Source organism: Euprymna scolopes, chromosome 46, assembly GCF_053919585.1.
Source record: "Euprymna scolopes isolate OS-2025 chromosome 46, ASM5391958v1, whole genome shotgun sequence".
Taxonomy (NCBI): domain Eukaryota; kingdom Metazoa; phylum Mollusca; class Cephalopoda; order Sepiida; family Sepiolidae; genus Euprymna; species Euprymna scolopes.
In genome coordinates this window covers 632540-659696 of record NC_136527.1, presented here as the reverse complement: position 1 = coordinate 659696, position 27157 = coordinate 632540, and the positions used below count along the sequence as shown (strand labels likewise).

Genomic DNA, 27157 nt, shown 5'->3' with positions numbered 1-27157 from the left:
AAATCTAGTGTATAATATTTTGTGTTTGTTTCTTTTTTAGGCCTTTCTTTGCCACAGGAAGTGATGCTGGAATCTTGAAATTATACGATTATGAGAATAAGTAAGTGTTTTCCTTTCGTTCTGTATTTTTTTAAATTTTAATATGTATTCTTTTTTATATGTATATTTTTTAATTTTGATATGTATTTTTTTTAATTTTAATATGTATTTTTTTTAATATGTATTTTTTTAAAATTTTGATATGTATTTTTTTAATATGTATTTTTTTAAATTTTGATATGTATTTTTTTAATATGTATTTTTTTAAATTTTGATATGTATTTTTTTTTATATGTATATTTTTTAATTTTGATATGTATTTTTTTAATATGTATTTTTTAAAATTTTAATATGTATTTTTTTAATATGTATTTTTTTAAATTTTGATATGTATTTTTTTAATATGTATTTTTTTAAATTTTGATATATATTTTTTTATATGTATATTTTTTAATTTTGATATGTATTTTTTTAATATGTATTTTTAAAAATTTTAATATGTATTTTTTTAATATGTATTTTTTTAAATTTTGATATGTATTTTTTTAATATGTATTTTTTTAAATTTTGATATGTATTTTTTTAATATGTATTTTTTTAAATTTTGATATGTATTTTTTTAATATGTATTTTTTTAAATTTTAATATGTATGTTTTTTTAATCTGTATTTTTTAAATCTGTATTTTTTATCTGTTTTTTAATATGTATTTTTTTAATATGTATTTTTTTAATATGTATTTTTTAATATGTATTTTTTTTAATATGTATTTTTTTTAATATGTATTTTTTTTAATATGTATGTTTTTAAATCTGTATTTTTTAAATCTGTATTTTTTATCGGTTTTTTAATATGTATTTTTTTTCATTTGTATTTTTTAAATCTGTATTTTTTATCTGTATTTTAATGTATTTTTTAATATGTATTTTTTTAAATATGTATTTTTTTAATATGTATTTTTTTAATATGTATTTTTAATATGTATTTTTTTAATATGTATTTTTTTAATATGTATTTTATTAATATGTATTTTTTAATCTGTATTTTTTAAATCTGTATTTTTTATCTGTTATTTTTCTTAATCTATAATCTTTTTATTTGTATTTTTTAATCTGTATTTTCTTTCTATATCTGTTTTTTTTTCTTAATCTGTTTTTTCTTAATCTGTTTTTTCTTAATCTGTATTTTTTAAATCTGTATTTTTTTCTTCATCTGTATTTTTTATCTGTTATTTTTCTTAATCTGTAATTTTTTATTTGTATTTTTTTAATCTGTTGTTTTTTTTTAATCTGTATTGTTTATCTGTTATTTTTCTTAATCTTTAATTTTTTCTTAATCTGCTTTTTTTTAATTTGTTTTTCTTAATCTGTATTTTTTCTCAATCTGTATTTTTATGCATTTTTTCTTCATCTGTTATTTTTTCTTAATTTTTTTTATTTGTATTTTTTCTTAATCTGTAATTTTTTCTTAATTTTTTTGTTTGTATTTTTTCTTGATCTGTAATTTTTTCTTAATTTTTTTGTTTGTAATTTTTCTTAATCTGTATTTTTTCTCAATCTGTATTTTTATGCATTTTTTCTTCATCTGTTATTTTTTCTTAATTTTTTTGTTTGTATTTTTTCTTAATCTGTAATTTTTTCTTAATTTTTTTGTTTGTAATTTTTCTTAATCTGTATTTTTTCTTAATCTGTTTTTTTTCTTCTTCTTAATCTGTATTTTTTTTAATTATTATGTTTTTTCTTAATCCGTATTTTTATTTTTCGTAATCTGTATGTTTTTTAAAATCTGTATTTTTTAAAAAATTAGGTTGAAAACTGGACTTGAACCAATGATTTTTATCCTTCCAGTTAATCCTCCATGGATACCCGAAAATAAAATAATATTTCTATATTTTCATTTTTTTTCTTTCTGTTACCAGGGTGGCAGTTGCAAGTCAGACCTTTGACAAGGAAATAATTTCATGTTGCACTTTCAGTCCCGACGGGTGTCATTTGGGTGAGTTAAGTTTCTCTCTCCTCTTCTTTTTGCTTTTTAAATAACGTCTTTTATTGATTAACCTTTTCATCTTTTATTTCTAAAATTCCATTTTATTTGCTTCCAAAAACAATTAAAATCTCCCAAAGGGCGATCAAGGTTGGATTCCAATTAAGGAATAATATATATATATATACCAATCGGTACGGACCCGACTATGGAAGATCAGATAATAAATAAACGTGTATTTATAAGATCAAAGAATCCAACCTTGATCGCCCTTCGGGGCCCGTGACGCAGTTGATAGAGACGTTGAATCTCTACGGTTCCAGATGAACATTGTCTGAAGATAGCAGTTTCAATCCCACCCAAAGCGTGCCAGAGGTTTACTTGGTCAAAAATGTGGTGAGACGACAACAACTATGGATGGCAGTGATGGCTGAGAATGCAGTTAGGAGATTCGAAGTTCCTATCCGTCGCGGTTACCACCTGACGAAGGCCAGAGGAAGTTGGCCGAAACGTTGTGAACCAATAAAAAGATCCAAAAACAACAACTAATAAAGATGAGACTAATAGTCCGAAATAAAAATAAAATTAAAGTGATTTTATTCTCGAAATATCAAAGTCCCGATTTGCATTTGTGGTCATTTTGAAAAATAAACAGAAAATATACAAAAAAAATCTATAAAATCTACCTTCACAGATGTTTGCAGAGGGTTTTTATTTAGAGAGCATTTACTCAGAAGAGTAAGAGAGACTAATGTTATCTAATGTTAATGTTAGCTAAGGGTGGGGGTGAGGGGATGATCTGCCCTGGGTGACAACAAACGGCTAATAGTTTGAAAATAGGATTTATTTATCATATATTATGTAAAACATTGGCGAGGGGGGACCAGAGATTGGAGTTCAGACAAGCACATACCATGGAAATAACGATAAAACAAGGATAGGCTCGCAACGTCTCTTCTGTGGGAGAGAGGTTGCAGGGTAGAGAAAAGGGCATCCCCCACTAAGCCACGAAGTCTATTTTGTACTCTGTCAAGGCAGGATAGGCTGTTTTTAGCAGCTCCTGCCCAGATATGGCAACATTATTCCATCCTTGAACGTACTTGGCTTTTATATAGATAGAGAATTGCATCAGTAGTGAGATATCTTTTGGAGCGGTAGAAGGATCCCACCATCTTTCCAGCGACCTTGGCAACAGACTTGATGTACGTGTTCCATTTCAGATCAGGAATAAAGGACAAGCCCAGATGCTTGTCAAAACATGGGGCTTCTCCTAGTCTACAGACTAGAGATTTGACATAAGGGGTATTGAGATTTGGGAAAATCTTTTTATCAGTTTTTGGCCAGAAATGTGGCTGTCAAGGGGTTAAAGTTCAACAATTTCACCTTTGAAAACTCTACAAAACTCCTGAGCCAATTTTTGGTCTAAACATTTGAAATTTTACATAAAGGGTATTCAGACATTCAGCAAGCTTTTTAATCAGTTTTGGGGTGAAAGTTAGGCTACGAAGAGGTCAAAGTTGAAAGAGTTGACCTTTGCAGACTCTATCAAACTCCTCTGCCAACAGACGAACGGACAAGGGTGAATTTACAGGTCCACCTTCCTTTGTTGCGGGGTGGGGGGGTGGGGGGGGCCCAAAAAAAAATGATCCACGTATGTAAATTAAAAATGTTTGTAAAAGTGGGAAAGAAATTTCTTACAAACAGGAAACATGAGTTGGAACAATTACATTGAAGGCATTGCCAGGGCCGCTGCAAGAAAGGTGGGCTCTCTCTACCGTGCTAGACAACTACTAACACCCAAAAGTATTCTGTACCTCTATAAGGCCACCATTCGCCCAAGTATGGAATATTGCTGTCACATTTGGGCTGGTGCATCGGCTACTAGTCTCTCGCTCCTTGACAAGGTTCAAAAGAGAGTCGCAAATCTGATAGGCCCTGAACTGGCATCTAAGCTTCAGCCTCTGTTCCATCGACGAAATGTTGCATCCCTCTGTCTTTTCTACAAGTATTTTAATGGTGAATGCTCTGACGAACTGCAAGCACTTGTGCCCCCACGACGTGAGTACCCTCGACAAACCCGACAGGCTTCTAAATCCCACCCCCACACTGTAGAGATCCCTAGATGTAAAAGTTCTTTCTACTCCAGTAGTTTCTTCCCCAGAACCGCTAGACTTTGGAATTCCATTCCAGGTTCCTGCTTCCCCAACTGTACTGACGTGCAGAAGTTCAAGTGTAACATGAACCGACATCTTGCTGCCCAAATCCCTACATAGTACCCCAGTAATTGTTGCCCCTGATAGTAGCCCCCTACACCAAAGTGGCAATTTGCCTTGTTTGGGGTGAAAATGTAATAATAAAAAAAAAACAACTTATTTTCGCACCATTCAAAAATCTGTTGTTTATCCACGCAGGTAAATTAAAAATATTTGTGAAATAAAAAGCTTTGTAAAAGTGAGAAATTATACAAAATAAATAAATTAATTAAAAATTGTTTTTGTACTGTTCAACAATTTGTTCATCCGCGCATGTAAATTAAAAATGTTTGTAAATTAAAAATGTTTGTAAATTAAAAATGTTTGTAAATTAAAAATGTTTGTAAATTAAAAATGTTTGTAAATTAAAAATGTTTGTAAATTAAAAATGTTTGTAAATTAAAAATGTTTGTAAATTAAAAATGTTTGTAAATTAAAAATGTTTGTAAATTAAAAATGTTTGTAAATTAAAAATGTTTGTAAATTAAAATTGTTTGTAAATTAAAAAGGTTTGTAAATTAAAAAGGTTTGTAAGAATAAGATTATCAAATTATATTTAAATTATCAAACTAAATAATTAAATGAAAACTGTTATATGCACATGCGTTAGCCTTTGTAGGGGAGCGGATATTAAATAAATATGCTTGCCACCATGGAACTTAACACCCCAGGAGTACCAACACATTTTCTGGAAGATTATTTAATTTTATTTAATACGGGGCAATTTTAGTTGGGAAAGAAATTTAATATGGTGCAATTCTACTTAGGAAAGATAATTACGAAAGATGGAGATCTCCTCCCTGTGATAAAGAGGAGGATAGCATTTGGATGGGCAGCTTTTAGGAAAGTGGAGAATATCATGAGGAGCCGAAAAGCAAATATTTCAATCAAAGGGAAGATCTTCAATGAATATGCACTACCTGTCATGATCTATGGTAGTGAAACATGGGTTAGGGTTAGGGTTACGGTTACGGTAGGGAAACATGGGTCCTGATAAAAAACTAAAGAAATTGCAACCTAAATGTCTAAATTACCGTGTTCAAAATTATTGGCACGGCTTATTATTTTCATCTATTACCAGTATTTCATATTATTAGTAACTAGCGGGGGTACCCGGCGTTGCCCGAGTGTTTGTTTCCGGGACGGGGGGGGGGAGTTTTAAAAAATGTTATGGTAGGTAAGTAGGAAGGATCAAACCCGGAGTCATGAGTAAAAGTAGGAAAATAAAGTGTAAAAAAAAACAAAAAAAAACATCTGCAACGTTAACAGTTCGGCCACCAAGAAAGGTCCATTCCAGTTATTTAGGAAAAAAAAAAAAAAAAAAAAAAACGACTACGGTAGGTCGGCGCGAACATGAAAATATAATGTGAATGTCCAGCACGCTAACCACTATGCCACAGAGCACTGCAGCTTAGTTTAGTGATTTTAAATAACTTCACATGAAAGAACTACGAAGCCAAACCGGTGTTCTCTTCTCAACTGTTCCTTGTGAACGATCCCCAAACGGTGTTAAGTGGTGGCAGGGGGAGGAGGAATTTATTAGAGAGAAAATATTTTACCACTTCCATTGATCTTAACCGATTTTGGCCGTGACTTCTCAGCAGAAAAAGTATAGAAATCTAAGATTATCGAGGAATTTGAGAAATAATAAGCCTATAACACACCTCAGATGTTGTTCTGCCGTTTGTGCATATTATATTTGCATGAAATATCTTGATTTTTAATCCTATTAAGGTCAACATCCGACAGGAAAAAATGAGTTCATTTTATTTATATAGATTACAAATAATGTCATGTTTGACATGGTTTCGTTATATTTTATATCCTTATTATACTTATTTAATATTAATTTTATTTTATATCCTTATTATACTTATTTAATGTTAATTTTATTTTATATCCTTATTATACTTATTTAATGTTAATTTTAAACATTTGCCTTGTTCAGATGATTCTTAGACAGCGTTTGCTTTGAATTAAAATCAAAGAATTTTCGTTATGTTTAAGATAAGGGAACACAGCGCGGACCTCAGAAAGCGCGTGAAAAAAGTAAAATCTTGGCAGTGGCAAAAAGGAAGATGAAGAGGATAATATTAGGCATCACTCAACAAGACAGAAAGACAAACATCTGGATCCGCCAACAAACAAAAGTTATAGACATCAATACTGCCATCAAAACATCCAAACACAGATGGGCAGAGCATGTAACCAGACAACATGGCAACAGATGATGCATCAGGACAACGGAATGAACACTTCGTGAACATAAGAGATAAAAGGCTAAAGAGAAGACCAAGAAGAGATGGAGGGACGACCTGAGACAGCACATGGGTCCCGTATGGCAGCGGATAGCTTGGGACAGAGATAGATGGCTAAAGTCCAGGGAAGGGTTCTTCATTGAGTGATAAATCCTTTGTTGATGTTGATCATTGGTTATTACTTAAACATGTCGTGAGTGTGATTTTCACGTTTCGGTTGATGTAACCTCCAACCTTCTTCAGGTGTATCTTGTTGAACTCGCAACCGAAAAATACAACTGCGAATTACTTAGGACCTCTATCCAGTCATGGCTGACGGAACAAGAGCATGCTACCCCCATGAAGTAAATAAAGGGTTCTGCTCAAAATTCCGTCAAAATTCCGTCAAAATTCCGTCAAAATTCCCGAGTTCAACAGAAACATTCTCGGATTCGACAAGATACACCTAAAGAAGGTCAGAGATTGCATTGACCAAAACGAATGAATGGACACCTCGTGAACATAAGAGGCCAAAGGGAAGACCAAGGTGGAGGGACGACCTGATAGCTCAGGACAGAGATAGATGACTAAAGTCCAGGGATGGGGGGGGGATCCTCATTGAGTGATAAAACCCTTATTGATATTAATATTGATATTGAATATTGATATTAATATTGATATTGATATTGAATATTGATATTGAATATTGATATTAATATTGATATTAATATTGATATTAATATTAATATTGATATTAATATTGATATTAATATTGATATTGATATTGAATATTGATATTAATATTGATATTGATATTAATATTAATATTGATATTAATATTGATATTGAATATTGATATTAATATTAATATTGATATTGAATATTGATATTAATATTGATATTAATATTGATATTGAATATTGATATTGATATTGAATATTGATATTAATATTGATATTGAATATTGATATTAATATTGATATTGAATATTGATATTAATATTGATATTGAATATTGATATTAATATTGATATTGAATATTGATATTAATATTGATATTGAATATTGATATTAATATTGATATTGAATATTGATATTAATATTAATATTGATATTGAATATTGATATTAATATTGATATTGAATATTGATATTAATATTGATATTGAATATTGATATTAATATTGATATTGAATATTGATATTAATATTGATATTGATATTGAATATTGATATTAATATTGATATTGAATATTGATATTAATATTGATATTGAATATTAATATTAATATTGATATTAATATTGATATTGAATATTGATATTAATATTGATATTGAATATTGATATTAATATTGATATTGATATTGATATTAATATTGATATTGATATTGAATATTGATATTAATATTGATATTGAATATTGATATTAATATTGATATTGAATATTGATATTAATATTGATATTGAATATTGATATTAATATTGATATTGAATATTGATATTAATATTGATATTGAATATTGATATTAATATTGATATTGAATATTGATATTAATATTGATATTGAATATTAATATTAATATTGATATTAATATTGATATTAATATTGATATTGAATATTGATATTAATATTGATATTGATATTGATATTAATATTGATATTGATATTGAATATTGATATTAATATTGATATTGAATATTGATATTAATATTGATATTGAATATTGATATTAATATTGATATTGAATATTGATATTAATATTGATATTGATATTGAATATTGATATTGATATTGATATTGAATATTGATATTAATATTGATATTGAATATTGATATTAATATTGATATTGAATATTGATATTAATATTGATATTGAATATTGATATTGATATTAATATTGATATTGAATATTGATATTAATATTGATATTGAATATTGATATTAATATTGATATTGAATATTGATATTAATATTGATATTGAATATTGATATTAATATTGATATTGAATACAATGCAACTCTCTTCAGTTTACCTTTTTTTTTTTTAAATATTTCAGCTCTTGGCTTTTTGAGTGGGTTTATCAAAGTGTTGGACACGTTCACCCTAAAAGCGGAAAAACATGACATCCACTGTTATTCCAAAGAAGCCATCATTCGAATTGTCATCTCGGAGAATTCTGACTATCTCGCCACAGCTGTAAGTATCACTCACTTACTTAAGCCTTGAGCCCCTGGTGGGGCATAGGCCATCCACAACTGCCCGCCAACGTCCATGGTCCTGGGCGATTTGCTCAAACTCCTTCCAGGAGTGTCTGGTTAGCTTAGCGTCGGCCTCCAGGTCTCTTCTCTAGGTGTTTTTTGGTGGGCCTCTTTTCGACACTGAAGCGTCCTTTCGGCTTCCAGAACCAAAGTTTCTTGGGTTTTTGTTGTGGATGCTTTTGTAGCAAGTTCTTTTTTTTCCGGGGTGAGGGTGCTGGCCCCACGCCCAACCTTCCCCAGAAGGTAGGTGGAGTGCTCCTTGTCTGGCCTCTACCTGTCGACCTGTCTGACATGGGTGGCCCTGCCAGGAGATAAATCTCCCGCCGGCTTAGCTCTTGGAGTCATTAAGGAACGAAAGCTTCCCAACCAACTTCAAACTGGGAAACTGTAAGTATAAGGTTATTGCACAAGTTCCTGCCGTTTCATAAAGATTTTTGTTCAAAACCATGTTTTGATATTTGGCAAAGTGTTGGATATCATTAAAAAGCAAGTATTTGATATTTGGCAAAATGTTGTATATCATTAAAAAGCAAGTATTTGATATTTGGCAAAATGTTGTATATCATTAAAAAGCAAGTATTTGATATTTGGCAAAATGTTGTATATCATTAAAAAGCAAATATTTGATATTTGGCAAAATGTTGTATATCATTAAAAAGCAAATATTTGATATTTGGCAAAATGTTGGATATCATTAAAAAGCAAGTATTTGATATTTGGCAAAATGTTGGATATCATTAAAAAGCAAATATTTGATATTTGGCAAAACGTTGTATATCATTAAAAAGCAAATATTTGATATTTGGCAAAATGTTGTATATCATTAAAAAGCAAATATTTGATATTTGGCAAAATGTTGGATATCATTAAAAAGCAAGTATTTGATATTTGGAAAAATGTTGGATATCATTAAAAAGCAAATATTTCATACTTGGCAAAACGTTGTATATCATTAAAAAGCAAATATTTGATATTTGGCAAAATGTTGTATATCATTAAAAAGCAAATATTTGATATTTGGCAAAGTGTTGGATATCATTAAAAAGCAAGTATTTGATATTTGGCAAAATGTTGGATATCATTAAAAAGCAAGTATTTGATATTTGGCAAAGTGTTGGATATCATTAAAAAGCAAATATTTCATACTTGGCAAAACGTTGTATATCATTAAAAAGCAAATATTTGATATTTGGCAAAATGTTGTATATCATTAAAAAGCAAATATTTGATATTTGGCAAAACGTTGTATATCATTAAAAAGCAAATATTTGATATTTGGCAAAATGTTGTATATCATTAAAAAGCAAATATTTGATATTTGGCAAAATGTTGGATATCATTAAAAAGCAAGTATTTGATATTTGGAAAAATGTTGGATATCATTAAAAAGCAAATATTTGATATTTGGCAAAACGTTGTATATCATTAAAAAGCAAATATTTGATATTTGGCAAAGTGTTGTATATCATTAAAAAGCAAATATTTAATATTTGGCAAAATGTTGTATATCATTAAAAAGCAAGTATTTGATACTTGGCAAAACGTTGTATATCATTAAAAAGCAAATATTTGATATATGGCAAAGTGTTGAATATCATTAAAAAGCAAATATTTGATATTTGGCAAAACGTTGTATATCATTAAAAAGCAAGTATTTGATATTTGGCAAAATGTTGTATATCATTAAAAAGCAAGTATTTGATATTTGGCAAAATGTTGTATATCATTAAAAGCAAGTATTTGATATTTGGCAAAGTGTTGTATATCATAAAAAAGCAAGTATTTGATATTTGGCAAAATGTTGTATATCATTAAAAAGCAAGTATTTGATATTTGGCAAAGTGTTGTATATCATTAAAAAGCAAGTATTTGATATTTGGCAAAGTGTTTGATATCATTAAAAAGTAAGTATTTGATATTTGGCAAAATGTTTTATATCATTAAAAAGCAAGTAATTGATATTTGGCAAAATGTTGTATATCATTAAAAAGCAAGTATTTGATATTTGGCAAAATGTTGTATATCATTAAAAAGCAAGTAATTGATATTTGGCAAAGTGTTGGATATCATTAAAAAGTAAGTAATTGATATTTGGCAAAGTGTTGGATATCATAAAAAAGCAAGTATTTGATATTTGGCAAAATGTTGGATATCATTAAAAAGCAAGTATTTGATATTTGGCAAAGTGTTTGATATCATTAAAAAGCAAGTATTTGATATTTGGCAAAGTGTTGGATATCATTAAAAAGCAAGTATTTGATATTTGGCAAAATGTTGGATATCATTAAAAAGCAAGTATTTGATATTTGGCAAAATGTTGTATATCATTAAAAGCAAATATTTGATATTTGGCAAAATGTTGTATATCATTAAAAAGCAAGTATTTGATATTTGGAAAAATGTTGGATATCATTAAAAAGCAAGTATTTGATATTTGGAAAAATGTTGTATATCATTAAAAAGCAAGTATTTGATATTTGGCAAAATGTTGTATATCATTAAAAGCAAATATTTGATATTTGGCAAAATGTTGGATATCATTAAAAAGCAAGTAATTGATATTTGGCAAAACGTTGTATATCATTAAAAAGCAAATATTTGATATTTGGCAAAGTGTTGGATATCATTAAAAAGCAAATATTTGATATTTGGCAAAGTGTTGGATATCATTAAAAAGCAAGTATTTGATATTTGGCAAAATGTTGTATATCATTAAAAAGCAAATATTTGATATTTGGCAAAATTTTGTATATCATTAAAAAGCAAGTATTTGATATTTGGCAAAATGTTGGATATCATTAAAAACAAGTATTTGATATTTGGCAAAATGTTGGATATCATTAAAAAGCAAGTATTTGATATTTGGCAAAATGTTGGATATCATTAAAAAGCAAGTATTTGATATTTGACAAAATGTTGTATATCATAAAAAAGCAAGTATTTGATATTTGGCAAAGTGTTGTATATCATTAAAAAGCAAGTATTTGATATTTGGCAAAATGTTGGATATCATTAAAAAGCAAGTATTTGATATTTGGCAAAATGTTGGATATCATTAAAAAGCAAGTATTTGATATTTGGCAAAGTGTTGGATATCACGAAAAAGCAAGTACTTGATATTTGGCAAAATGTTGGATATCATTAAAAAGCAAGTATTTGATATTTGGCAAAATGTTGGATATCATTAAAAAGCAAGCATTTGATGTTTGACAAAATGTTGGATATCATTAAAAAGCAAATATTTGATATTTGGCAAAGTGTTTTATATCATTAAAAAGCAAGTATTTGATATTTGGCAAAATGTTGTATATCATTAAAAAGCAAGTATTTGATATTTGGCAAAGTGTTGGATATCATTAAAAAGCAAGTATTTGATATTTGGCAAAATGTTGTATATCATAAAAAAGCAAGTATTTGATATTTGGCAAAGTGTTGTATATCATTAAAAAGCAAATATTTGATATTTGGCAAAATGTTGTATATCATTAAAAAGCAAGTATTTGATATTTGGCAAAGTGTTGTATATCATTAAAAAGCAAGTATTTGATATTTGGCAAAATGTTGTATATCATTAAAAAGCAAGTATTTGATATTTGGCAAAATGTTGTATATCATAAAAAAGCAAGTATTTGATATTTGGCAAAGTGTTGTATATCATTAAAAAGCAAATATTTGATATTTGGCAAAATGTTGTATATCATTAAAAAGCAAGTATTTGATATTTGGCAAAATGTTGGATATCATTAAAAAGCAAGTATTTGATATTTGGCAAAATGTTGTATATCATTAAAAAGCAAGAATTTGATATTTGGCAAAATGTTGTATATCATTAAAAAGCAAGTATTTGATATTTGGCAAAATGTTGTATATCATTAAAAAGCAAGTATTTGATATTTGGCAACATGTTGGATATCATTAAAAAGCAAGTATTTGATATTTGGCAAAATGTTGTATATCATTAAAAAGCAAGTATTTGATATTTGGAAAAGTGTTGTATATCATTAAAAAGCAAGTATTTGATATTTGGCAAAATGTTGTATATCATTAAAAAGCAAATATTTGATATTTGGCAAAATGTTGTATATCATTAAAAAGCTAGTATTTGATATTTGGCAAAATGTTGGATATCATTAAAAACAAGTATTTGATATTTGGCAAAATGTTGGATATCATTAAAAAGCAAGTATTTGATATTTGGCAAAATGTTGGATATCATTAAAAAGCAAGTATTTGATATTTGACAAAATGTTGTATATCATAAAAAAGCAAGTATTTGATATTTGGCAAAGTGTTGTATATCATTAAAAAGCAAGTATTTGATATTTGGCAAAATGTTGGATATCATTAAAAAGCAAGTATTTGATATTTGGCAAAATGTTGGATATCATTAAAAAGCAAGTATTTGATATTTGGCAAAGTGTTGGATATCACGAAAAAGCAAGTACTTGATATTTGGCAAAATGTTGGATATCATTAAAAAGCAAGTATTTGATATTTGGCAAAATGTTGGATATCATTAAAAAGCAAGCATTTGATGTTTGACAAAATGTTGGATATCATTAAAAAGCAAATATTTGATATTTGGCAAAGTGTTTTATATCATTAAAAAGCAAGTATTTGATATTTGGCAAAATGTTGTATATCATTAAAAAGCAAGTATTTGATATTTGGCAAAGTGTTGGATATCATTAAAAAGCAAGTATTTGATATTTGGCAAAATGTTGTATATCATAAAAAAGCAAGTATTTGATATTTGGCAAAGTGTTGTATATCATTAAAAAGCAAATATTTGATATTTGGCAAAATGTTGTATATCATTAAAAAGCAAGTATTTGATATTTGGCAAAGTGTTGTATATCATTAAAAAGCAAGTATTTGATATTTGGCAAAATGTTGTATATCATTAAAAAGCAAGTATTTGATATTTGGCAAAATGTTGTATATCATAAAAAAGCAAGTATTTGATATTTGGCAAAGTGTTGTATATCATTAAAAAGCAAATATTTGATATTTGGCAAAATGTTGTATATCATTAAAAAGCAAGTATTTGATATTTGGCAAAATGTTGGATATCATTAAAAAGCAAGTATTTGATATTTGGCAAAATGTTGTATATCATTAAAAAGCAAGAATTTGATATTTGGCAAAATGTTGTATATCATTAAAAAGCAAGTATTTGATATTTGGCAAAATGTTGTATATCATTAAAAAGCAAGTATTTGATATTTGGCAACATGTTGGATATCATTAAAAAGCAAGTATTTGATATTTGGCAAAATGTTGTATATCATTAAAAAGCAAGTATTTGATATTTGGAAAAGTGTTGTATATCATTAAAAAGCAAGTATTTGATATTTGGCAAAATGTTGTATATCATTAAAAAGCAAGTATTTGATATTTGGCAAAATGTTGTATATCATTAAAAAGCAAGTATTTGATATTTGGCAAAATGTTGTATATCATTAAAAAGCATTGTATTTGATATTTGGCAAAATGTTGGATATCATTAAAAAGCAAGTATTTGATATTTGGCAAAATGTTGTATATCATTAAAAAGCAAGTATTTGATATTTGGCAAAATGTTGTATATCATTAAAAAGCAAGTATTTGATATTTGGCAAAACGTTGGATATCATTAAAAAGCAAGTATTTGATATTTGGCAAAACGTTGGATATCATTAAAAAGCAAGTATTTGATATTTGGCAAAATGTTGGATATCACGGAAAAGCAAGTATTTGATATTTGGCAAAATGTTGTATATCATTAAAAAGCAAGTATTTGATATTTGGCAAAGTGTTGTATATCATTAAAAAGCAAGTATTTGATATTTGGCAAAATGTTGTATATCATTAAAAAGCAAGTATTTGATATTTGGCAAAATGTTGGATATCATTAAAAAGCAAGTATTTGATATTTGGCAAAATGTTGTATATCATTAAAAAGCAAGTATTTGATATTTGGCAAAATGTTGTATATCATTAAAAAGCATTGTATTTGATATTTGGCAAAATGTTGTATATCATTAAAAAGCAAGTATTTGATATTTGGCAAAATGTTGGATATCATTAAAAAGCAAGTATTTGATATTTGGAAAAATGTTGGATATCATTAAAAAGCAAGTATTTGATATTTGGCAAAATGTTGTATATCATTAAAAAGCATTGTATTTGATATTTGGCAAAATGTTGTATATCATTAAAAAGCAAGTATTTGATATTTGGCAAAATGTTGTATATCATTAAAAAGCAAGTATTTGATATTTGGCAAAATGTTGTATATCATTAAAAAGCAAGTATTTGATATTTGGCAAAATGTTGTATATCATTAAAAAGCAAGTATTTGATATTTGGCAAAATTTTGTATATCATTAAAAAGCAAGTATTTGATATTTGGCAAAATGTTGGATATCATTAAAAAGCAAGTATTTGATATTTGGCAAAACGTTGGATATCATTAAAAAGCAAGTATTTGATATTTGGCAAAACGTTGGATATCATTAAAAAGCAAGTATTTGATATTTGGCAAAATGTTGGATATCACGAAAAAGCAAGTACTTGATATTTGGCAAAGTGTTGTATATCATTAAAAAGCAAGTATTTGATATTTGGCAAAGTGTTGGATATCATTAAAAAGTAATCTTTTCTGGTCATCATTTTTTGCATCATATAATTTTTTCTCGTTTTTAAGAAACATCAAATGGATTGTCGTAGATAAAAAAAATCACATTTTCGATGCCTCGTTCTTTTCGCCTTTAATCGAGGTCAAAAAGCGAGTGAAGTGGCCAAGGATACTTGTGTCGTATATGGAGAAAACGCTATAGTTGAATTCAAGATTGGTTTACCAGATTCAAGCACAGTAATTATGACCACGATGACACTCCTTGTTCCAAAGATAGACGAAGACCAACTCAGTGTTCTTTCAAAGAAAGATGGCCATCAGATATGTATAGAATTGGGTGAAAAGATGACGTGTGATATTGCGACAATTTCACGCCACCTTCAGTCAATGGGATTCACACAAACTTACTTTTGCTGTAAAAATTCTTTTATTTCCTTAAAAAAAATGGCGGGAACTTATGCAACAACATAATATATTCGGAAAGTCACTGAGTGACTTTCGGAATATATTAGGTTATTGCATAATGTGATATTCGTTTTCAGCATACCTGAAAATTTATAAAAGGCATCATTTTAAGGTTAGTATTGAAATGAAAACAGAGTAAAAAAATACTAAATAAATAATTCATTCATGTTGAAAAAAAAGTTATATTGTTATTTGTTTTTTTAACGCACTTTCAAATTTCTCAGTATACCAACGCTTCTACTGTAGTAAAATTGATGTTAATATTTGTCCAAATATATTTTCAAAATTAAAAAAAAAAATTTTAATTGCACAATTCGATTTTTTTTTGTTACCAATTAAGCAAATTATTGGAAACAAATTATTATTTGCCAAAAAAAAAAATCCGGTCTAAAGTGTAATTGCAGATCAACACAGTTTCGCAGTCTCCGATTTCAGATATGGTGGCCATGACAAAGTGGATACTTTCTATTGTAGCACATTTTTATTTCTTGCCAGGATACACACTTTACAACGACGGTGTTGAAGAAGGAAAAATCGACGTTTGTTTATCTTGGCCGCTATCAGGCTCATTATAAACCGATTCACGACTTGATGTTTGGTAAGAAATTTGGTTCCGAAGAGCCGCGATTGTTGTCGCTTGGACAAGACAGGATGTTGGTACGTTGGGTTATGTTTTCCTCATTCCTTACTTTTTGTTTTTATTTTTATAATTATATAAAAGTCACTGTACGTGTGTGTGTGTGTGTGTGTGCGTGTTTGCATGTGTGTGTGAGTGTGTGTGTGTGCGCGCATTTGTGTGAGTGAGTGTGTGTTTGTGTGTGCATGTATGTGTGAGTGAGTCTGAGTGTTTGTGTGTGCATGTATGTGTGAGTGAGTCTGAGTGTTTGTGTGTGCATGTATGTGTGAGTGAGTGTGTGTGAGTGAATGTATGTGTGAGTGTGTGTGTGCATGTTTGTGTGTGAATGTGTGTGTGATTGTGTGTGTGAATGTTTGTGTGAATGTGTATGTGAATGTGTGTGTTCATGTTTGTGTGTGAATGTGTGTGCGAGTGTGTGTGTGAATGAGTGAGTGTGTGTGTGCGTGCGTGCGAGTGTGTGTGTGCATGTTTGTGTGTGAATGAGTGAGTGAGTGTGTGTGTGCGTGTTTGTGTGTGAATGTGTGTGTGTGTGTGAGTGTGTGTGTATGTGTGCGTGTTTGCGTGTGTGAGTGTGTGTGCGCGTTTGTGTGTGAGTGAGTGTGTGTTTGTGTGTGCATGTATGTGTGAGTGAGTCTGAGTGTGTGTGCGCGTTTGTGTGTGAGTGAGTCTGAGTGTTTGTGTGTGCATGTATGTGTGAGTGAGTGTGTGTGAATGTGTGAGTGAATGTATGTGTGAGTGTGTGTGTGCATGTTTGTGTGTGAATGTGTGTGTGTGAATGTGTGTGTGTGTGTGAATGTGTATGTGAATGTGTGTGTGCATGTTTGTGTGTGAATGTGAGTGTGTGTGTGAATGAGTGAGTGTGTGTGCGTGAGTGTGTGTGTGCGTGCGTGCGAGTCTGTGTGTGCATATTTGTGTGCGAATGAGTGAGTGAGTCTGTGTGTGCGTGTTTGTGTGTGAATGTGTGTGTGTGTGAGTGAGTGTTTGTGTATGAATGTGTGTATGAGTGTGTGTGTGAGTGCGTGTTTGTGTGTGAATGTGTGCGTGAGTGAGTGTGTGTGTTAATGTGAGTGTGTGCGTGAGTGCGTGTGTGTGTGTGTGAGTGTATGAGTTCCTTCCTCATAGGTACCGAAACAGCTAAGCCTATCTTTTGCAAATTTCGCACAAAAGTAATTTATATGTCTGGTAGTGTTCTTAGATATGTTTTGTACAGAAATTCATACGATAAGTATATAGAAAATCGAGAAAATCCAATCTTATAAATAATCTTCTCATATAGATGACAAATAATTTTTACATTGGTGTAACGTTGGCTGTTTTAACGCGAAATATTCTCCTGTAAAAATTCTATTTTTAAGATCGTCAAGCCCAAATATCAGCTGACATGTTCTTATATATATATATATATATATATATATATATATATATAGTAATTTATAAAATATATATGGCGATTAAGCTACACTGAATATTCGGCGTTTCATCCACTCTAGGATTCGTCAGGCTTATGCACATAAGCCTGACGAATCCTAGAGTGGATGAAACGCCGAATATTCAGTGTAGCTTAATCGCCATATATATTTTATGAATTACTAACTAGCTCTACCTACGTATTGAGCATTTTTGAAGTAAATACTTAAAGTTTATGCATAAATCTATACTTTCGTATATTAATTTTATGTGAGTAAATGAAGTAGCTATATATATATATATATATAGTGATTTAAATAAATATGCTTCTAGGATAGTGATTTAAAGGGTTTTTGAAGCATGAACAACGATGTTACTATTTGTATTTAATATTTTTATTGTTATTTTTATATTTCAAGCGGACCTCCGATATCGATACTTTTTTTTGTGACCAAGAGCGAATGTTCGCTTGAAATATAAAAAATAACAATAAAAATATTAAATAAAAAAATAACATAGCATAAAGGCCTACTTCACAAGATTTCCAGCTATGGTATAACTGGAAATGTTTTCTCTATCATTAAATCATTTCTCTCTGATAGGCTCATAAGAGTAGTGGTCGATGGACAAAAATCAGAAGCCTGCAGTATTAATGCTGGAGTTCCTCAGGGGTCCATCCTGGGCCCAACTCTCTTCCTGATCTACATCAATGATCTCCCTAAAGATATACTTAAATCATTCATTGACATCTATGCTGATGACACGACCATCTATGACAACACATCAAAGGCCGTAAATGACAAAATTCTCTCTGATTCTATCTCCTCTGATCTTGAGCGTGTGGTTCAGTGGGGGAAGATATGGCTGGTTACCTTTAATGCATCTAAAACCAAACTCCTATCCTTACATCATCAATGCTCTGATCCCCATATGGCATCAATTGAAATGGATTGCTCTCGTCTAGGAGAAGTGCCATGTTTTGACAAGCTTCTGGGTTTGACCTTTACTCCTGATCTAAAATGGAACACGTACATCAAGTCTGTTGCCAAGGTCGTTGGAAAGATGGTGGAATCCTTCTACCGCTCCAGAAGATATCTCACTACTGATGCAATTCTCTATCTATATAAAAGCCAAGTACGTCCAAGGATGGAATACTGCTGCCATATCTGGGCAGGAGCTGCTAAAAACAGTCTATCCTGCCTTGAGAGAGTACAAAATAGACTTTGTGGCTTAGTGGGGGATGCCTTTTTCTCTTCCTTACAACCTCTCTCCCACAGAAGAGACGTTGTGAGCCTATCTTTGTTTTATCGTTATTTCCATGGCAGGTGCTCGTCTGAACTCCAATCTCTGGTCCCCCCCTCGCCAATCTTTTATGAAAAACACCCGTCTAGCTGAAACCACTGTCAAAAATTTCCCCCACTCTTTATCTGTGCCTAAATCCAAACGTAGATTCCATGAACAAAGCTTCTTTCTTAGAACTGCACGCCCGTGGAACTCTGTTCCGTCTGCCTGCTTCCCACTTGACTACAACCTGGATGTCTTCAAGTCCAACATAAACAAATTCCTGATGAACCGCTCCCTTAAGTAAACACTTTATTAAATCTCCACACTAACGTACTGTACATGCAATAACCCTTATCCCTGAGTGGCTTCCGGGCCTTGATAAGTGGTGACCACCTTATAAAAAAATAAAAATAAATAAAAAAATAACATCGTTTTTCATGCTTCAAACAAAAAAAAACTCATAACCTTTAAATCACTATCCTAGAAGCATATGTGGACTTTTAACATTATATATATATCACATCCTGCCATCCAACATTGCAAATAAAACGCAGGCATCTCATATGGAAGAAGTCAAGCTGATTTATATGCTTGCAGTACAAGGTCCACGTTTCGGCACCATACAGAAGAGTAGGCAGAATCACAGATTTGTAGACTGCAACCTTTACTTTTAGAGACACACCGTGGCTGTTTCAGAGTCTGTGTCGCAACCTACCAAATGCCTCACTAGCTTTATTAATTCTACATTGGATGTCCTTTTCAAATTTAGCATCATCAGACACAACAGAGCCGAGGTATGTAAAAGAAGATACTGTTTTCAAAGCTTCACCATCAACACATACCACTGGTTGTGAAGAGGGCGTATTGTTTGGTTTTGGCTGGTGAATAATTTCAGTCTTTTTTATGCTAATTGTAAGACTGAAGGCCTTACATGGACCAGAAAAGCTATTGAGGATGTTCTGCATGTCATCAAGACTATGGGTGACAAGAGCACATTCATCAGCAAGAACAGTCTGCACAGAAGTCTTGGTTGTCACTGGTATTGAATCATTTTTGATCAGGATACAAATGCGGTGGTCGGGTCATCTTTTAAGAATGGATGACTCAAGAGTTCCTAAGCAACTTTTTTATGGGCAACTGTCAAATTCTTGCCGTCCAATAGGGCGTCCCCTGCTTTGTTACAAAGATAAACTAAAAGACAACCTGAAACGTTGTGGAATTTCTCTGAGTTCCTGAGAGAGTGCAGCAGGGGATCGCAGAAAATGGAGGAAGATGAGTTTCCTGGGGACCAAAGAATTTGAACATAACCGCCTTTGTCATAGGGACACCCTTCAGGCAAATATGAAGGCAAAACACAAGAAACATCCACCTAAAAATGAATATGTATGCCATTGTGGTTTCAGAGCACGCAGCAAAGCAGGGTTATCTGTTCACTCGAGAAGGCATCTTTGACTGACGAGCATATGAAAGTTCACCATCTGCGGAGGAGTGTGCCGGACGTCTACAGGATTGCAATTACGCATGTGATGTCACAGAGCTTAGGAGCTGCTGAAGATTGCATACTGAACCCTCATTCATCGTCTTCGCTTCGATGCGAGAATCCACCATATATATATATATATATATATATATATATAAGAGAGAGAGCAGAGAGATAAATATAGGTTCCCAAATGGTCAAGCTTATCTTCTGCAAATTTTACACAAAACTTATTTATATGTCTGGCAGTGTTCTTAGATATGTTGTGTGCAGAAATTCATCCGATAAGTATCAGAAATAAATAAAAAAATCCGATCTTAAAATAGCTTTTCTTCCTTTTAGATAACAAAGAATAATTTTTACAGGGGAATATTTTATGTTACACCGGCCAAGGGAGATAATAAAATCTTAGCAAATCATTTCTTCTTAAAAAAAAACAAACAGATTTATTGTAATCTGGAGATATAGCTTAGTTGTAGAGCATTCGACTACGGTATAATCACATTGACACACCGGTTCTCGTTAGATCACTGAAGTTAAGCAATGTTCAGCTAGTCAGTACCAGATGGGTGACCAGTTTGGAAATTCCGGGCACTGTATGTAGGAGAACATCGACACCTCTTTGCAAAAGTTGCAAAAATCCCAACGCCGTCATCTCCCCTAACAGGGATATACCTGTGACTGGGGACTGCTTGTGAATTACATATTCTCATAGAACTTCCTCCTTTGGAAGATGTTGGTTAAACCCGCATAGGGTTAGTGCTGTTTCCATTTTTCGATTCGACTACAGTTAAAATGATCCCCTGGTCAAGCCAGGGTGGTCCTCACCATTTTATTTAAATTTGTTCTTATTAATGAGTTCAATTTACAATAAAAGAAGAGGGACTATTTAAAATCGCTGCAAATCATTGTTTCATTTGCATATTTTAAAACTAAACATTCATCAGTAATGACTTTTCCAGGGCATCCATCATCAAGCCCAAATATCAGCTGACATGATCTTGTAAACAAACACAGACGGAATTTGATGAACGACATTATCATTATTATTTTTTATTTAAAAAATTTGTTTTTGTGAATTAGTCCACCGGGCAAATTATTCCTCGTAAAATATAAGAATCAATAAAGGATTAATTCTATAATAATAATACATATGCAATAAGCATAAATTAAAATATCATGTTTAAGCACATTGTACGACAATGTTGAATTGTTACAGGGAAAGGCTGTCTCCTTTCCATGTAAATAATATTAAATAAGTGGAAATGAGATTAGGATAAACCTAGAATCGAACCCTGTAGGCAAAGTTAAGAAATGGAATGTGAGAAATTAAGCCTAGTGTTAATTCTGAATATTAAATATGTCAATAAAAGAATGAACAATGCAAATTAAAAATAGGTTAGGAGAGGATTCTTGTGTGCAGAAGTGTGTTTTGGACAAACACATGCATAACCACGTGAAATTAGTCACGTTTGAAAAACACACTTCTGACGTCATAGACAAAGGACATTTCTCCATATTATCCGGGTTACGCTATAATAATCAATAAAGGATTGATTCTATAATAATACATACGCAATCTGCATAAATTAAAATATCATGTTTAAGCGTATTGTACGACCGGGCAATGCGGTTAACAGGTCCTGCTAGTATATAATAATCAAGAGAGGATTGATTCTATAATAATACATATGCAATCTGCATAAATTAAAATATCATGTTTAAGCGTATTGTACGATCGGGCAGTGCTGGTTAACATGTCCTGCTAGTATATAATAATCAATAAAGGATTGATTCTATAATAATACATACGCAATCTGCATAAATTAAAATATCATGTTTAAGCGTATTGTACGATCGGGCAAAGCCGGTTAACATGTCCTGCTAGTATATAATAATCAATAAAGGATTGATTCTATAATAATACATACGCAATCTGCATAAATTAAAATATCATGTTTAAGCGTATTGTACGATCGGGCAATGCCGGTTAACATGTCCTGCTAGTATATAATAATCAATAAAGGATTGATTCTATAATAATACATACGCAATCTGCATAAATTAAAATATCATGTTTAAGCGTATTGTACGATCGGGCAATGCCGGTTAACATGTCCTGCTAGTATATAATAATCAATAAAGGATTGATTCTATAATAATACATACGCAATCTGCATAAATTAAAATATCATGTTTAAGTGTATTGTACGATCGGGCAATGCCGGTTAACATGTCCTGCTAGTATATAATAATCAATAAAGGATTGATTCTATAATAATACATACGCAATCTGCATAAATTAAAATATCATGTTTAAGCGTATTGTACGATCGGGCAATGCCGGTTAACATGTCATGCTAGTATATAATAATCAATAAAGGATTGATTCTATAATAATAATACATATGCAATCTGCATAAATTAAAATATCATGTTTAAGCGTATTGTAAGACCGGGCAACGCCGGGCTGCCCGCTAGTTCTTAGTATTCTACCTTTTTATACCTTGTTCTTTTTCTTCTTTTTTCTTTTTCTTCTTCTTCTTCTTCTATTTTTTATACTTTCTTATTATCCTTCTTTTTCTTCTACCTTTTCCTCCTCTTTTTCTTCTTTTCTTTTCTTCATCATCATTCAACTGGGTGGGGCAGAGATTCACAAGTCCAAATCTGACAACAATACTTCGTATATGGTAGTCTTGCCCTTGGAATTCCCGCTCTACTCCCCATTTCCCCTGTTGTATCAACATGCATAAATTAAAAAATAATGTGAACAAATATCTTGCAGGTTGACTCCCACTAAAGATGCCGTCTATAAATCTTGTCCTTAATGTTCCTGGGTGGGGAGTTGTGCAGCAAGGTGCTTGTGCACGGTTTGATGTCAGTATGGAAACTGTACACACAATTATTTGTGAAGAACTGAAGATGCAGACTATTTGCGCAAGATGGGCATCAAGACAGTTCCTCACCCTCCCTAATGTCCAGACATTGCTCCCTGTGACTTTTGGTTAGGAGATGAAAAAGGCTGTGACGAGAGTCATTGACACGCTCATATAAAAGACGACTTCCATGGGGCCTTCCAGAAGTTGCTGGAACAGTACAACAAGTGCATTGCAGCCGGAGGAGATTACTTCAAAGGGGATTATAGTTTCATGTGTGTACTATCAATAAAAGTGCTTATCTGAAAAAGTCTGGAAACTTAATTAAAGTACGTTGTAGAATTATCCTCATTTATTTTTTTTAGGTTGAATACGACTTAGCTGCAAGTTCCGTGGATAACCTGTGTATTTTATCAAGCGAGAGAATCGAACAGAGTGCTGTGCCAATGTGTATGGCGTGGCATCCACCGCTCAACAAGGAGCATTTTATCGTCACTGCGAATGATGAGGTAATTATGAATTTCTCAATTTAAAGAAACTATAAAAATAAGGGGTTTATCATTCCCACTTACCTCCCTTTAATACACTAACAATCTAAAAATAGGGTCTGTCTAATTAACCAATCAGGGACCCCCGTTTATCGGGTTCACTTTTAGAACAATAGTCTCTTTCTCTTTTAACCACAGCTCGTCCATGAAGCAACAGGTAGGAAAATTTCTCTCCTAAAATTTTGTGCCTATACGAACATTACAAGAGCCGTCTAATTCTTTGGACGTAAAAAAACTTTATAGTTGGACTTTCTCTAAAGCCGCAAACACAATAAGTTTTGCAAAACTTGTAAATTTTATTGTTTTAATAATTAATACTTTTTTCTATATCCTGTTTTGTGTCGTTAGTGAATCCCTTTGTTTCAGTCTGCTCCAACGAACTTCGCGGCAACTTTCGGACTACAACCTCCATTTGCCAGTATTCGCTTTAATTATAAACACTAACTGAGCAGGTGTTGGGTGGGAAATCAATTCTGTACAAGAAATTCAAGACATTGGAAGCAACAATTTTTTTAAAGACGACGGATGTAAATCAAAATTTCTTTGCAATCAAAATTACCCAAATTCTTGTTTTTTTTTTTTTTACACAGTGATCGCCACTTATCAAGGCCCAGAAGCCACTCAGGGATAAGGGTTATTGCAAGTACATTACCCAAATTCTTGTTCTGTGTGATTACCATTTTCACTTCTGGATATCATTTGCATTATTTTTATTAGGTAAATATGTCCACTAAGACTTGTTGCGGACCAGGATATAGTAATACCCTAACTCGCCACAAGAAAATAATGAAACGAATGAAATGAAGGAAACAAAAACTCAATTGATGGATAAAATAAACGTGTCGTTTATTTACTGTTGAAAGAATGAATGTTTAAGATATAACATGTGTCCATGTCAGCGCGGGTGTAATCATCGTTTGTTGCGGGATTGGTATTATAGAAGGAAAAAGGAAATGTGTTTTCATCTCACGTTCGGGTCACTATCGTTTGTTCGCGCGTGGGAAAAGAAATGAATAATATAGTAGAAATAAGAATGATAGCCCAGCGTGTAGACAAAGACAAAGGATAGAGGGTTGACATCAGTTAAACTGTGCTCCATGTTAGTCGACAGCTATGCGGTGGTGTTCTCTGGAACAAGTAGTAGATAGAGAGAGAAAGAGTGTACGTACTGCCTGTTGGCCTTTTGTCCCACATAGTAGTAAATGGCAGTAGATTACTATTTTTAAAAATAAATAAATAAAAATATTATTTGTTTACGTTCAAATAAAATAAGTCTCCTAAGAATCAAGTGAAGCATACCAAGTGAATGAGGCATAAAAAATGACTAAGTTCCGCACCATGCAAAGCTGCTAAATAAACATACACAGAAAATTTTGGACAAATATGGTAAACTAGTCCCAAAAATGGGGTGTTTTTATTAGCCCTAAAAGAGCCCCTGGGGCACACCCAAGAATCATCGCGAAGTATAGACAAACAAAATTATATAGAAATTCATAAGTGCTTTCTCTTCTGATAAGTTAAGGGCGGAATAAATTCAAGAATTGATATAATAATTACATGAATGATTCAGCATTATGAAGAAAGAAAGCGTATAAAGTGTACGTGCGCTGTCAAGAATTGTGCATGTCAATGTATTTAAAGAAATAAACAAAAAGATGGTCAATATCTTGAAATTAGGAATATAGACTTTTTGTCATTTATTTGTATATGCTCTGTAGTTATATTGAGCGACATAAATGAAAGGATTGATATAAATAAAAGGTGAAATATAATTGAATAAACATATCCCCCCCCATATATATATATATATATATATATATATATATATATATATATAGATTTGAAAATCTTTCGAGGGGTACAGAATTTAATGATGGCTACATATAGACCAATATACATAATGATTATTTAAAAAATAAAAAATGAAAATAAAGGGCAGCTAACCCGGTTTCGATCCTCGCTCAACAGAGCCAAATCGAGGACAATACGATTAAAAAAAAAAATAAATAAATAAAGTCATGAATATGGCAAGGGAAAGGAGAAAAAAAATATCAAAAATAAACAGAGGAAACAAAATTACTTAATCGGACTTAATTTGGTGTCTATGTAATTTTTGATATTTTTTTTTTTCTCCTTTCCCTTGCCATATTCATGACTTTATTTTTTTTAATTTTTATTTTTTAATCGTATTGTCCTCGATTTGGCTCTGTTTAGCGAGGATCGAAAACTATATGTAGCCATCAATATATATATATATATATATATATATATATATATATAGTATTATTATTATTATTATTATTATTAAAATAGTAATCTACGGGCATGCATGTTTCGAGACTCTACCTCATAGCTTCTAGGAATCGACAAATTTATTTTAGGTAGGCTTTTAAAAATAAAAAAATTAAGATAAGCAAATGATGCTAGTGCACTTACTGATCCGTGCATTTTTTAAATCGTATTTTCAAGTTTAATTAAAGTTTTATGATATGTTTTTTTTATTCAATTGTAAGGTTAAAGTACAATATATATATATATATATATATATATATATATATATATATATAATTTAAAAAATAGGGAATTTTTTTTTACCCATCTATTAATTAGATAGTTAAATGTTGTAATTCGAAAGTCGTCAACCACGTGAAAGGCTCATTTCTACCGGAAATGAAATATGGCGGACAGTCTCGCAGTTATGAAAAATATTTTTATTTTATTTAATATATTTTTATAATTTGCGATCTTAATTTATTTTAATAACATGCAAACATTCCTTGACTTTACAGATAAATTTTCTGAAAATTTCAATTAAATTGGTAATATAGAAATATGGTTTTATGGACTTTGAACGAACCAAGAATTACATTTTTATATATATAGATTATTATTATTATTAATCTACAGGCATGTTTCGAGACTCTACCTCTATTCAGCATAGCTTGACTGTTTCTAGGAATCGAATTCTGGAGCATGTGTATTATTACGCTATGATAATTTTACTTTTTATTTTTATTGCTTATAAACTTCTGTAGATTTTTTTAATGATAGTATGGTTAACTAGCGTATTCACT

General features: G+C 30.9%; 1 protein-coding gene across 1 annotated transcript in view; it reads left to right on the top strand.

Annotated features, from left to right (window-relative positions):
* LOC145270880 (cilia- and flagella-associated protein 251-like) overlaps window positions 1-27157 on the top strand; it is a 185684-nt gene that overhangs the window by 112664 nt on the left and 45863 nt on the right. Inside the window, exons 13-17 of the mRNA XM_080126434.1 lie at window positions 41-100; window positions 1957-2033; window positions 8567-8706; window positions 16348-16509; window positions 23901-24044. Coding sequence (XP_079982560.1) covers window positions 41-100; window positions 1957-2033; window positions 8567-8706; window positions 16348-16509; window positions 23901-24044 — 583 coding nt within the window. The remainder of the gene's footprint in view (window positions 1-40; window positions 101-1956; window positions 2034-8566; window positions 8707-16347; window positions 16510-23900; window positions 24045-27157) is intronic.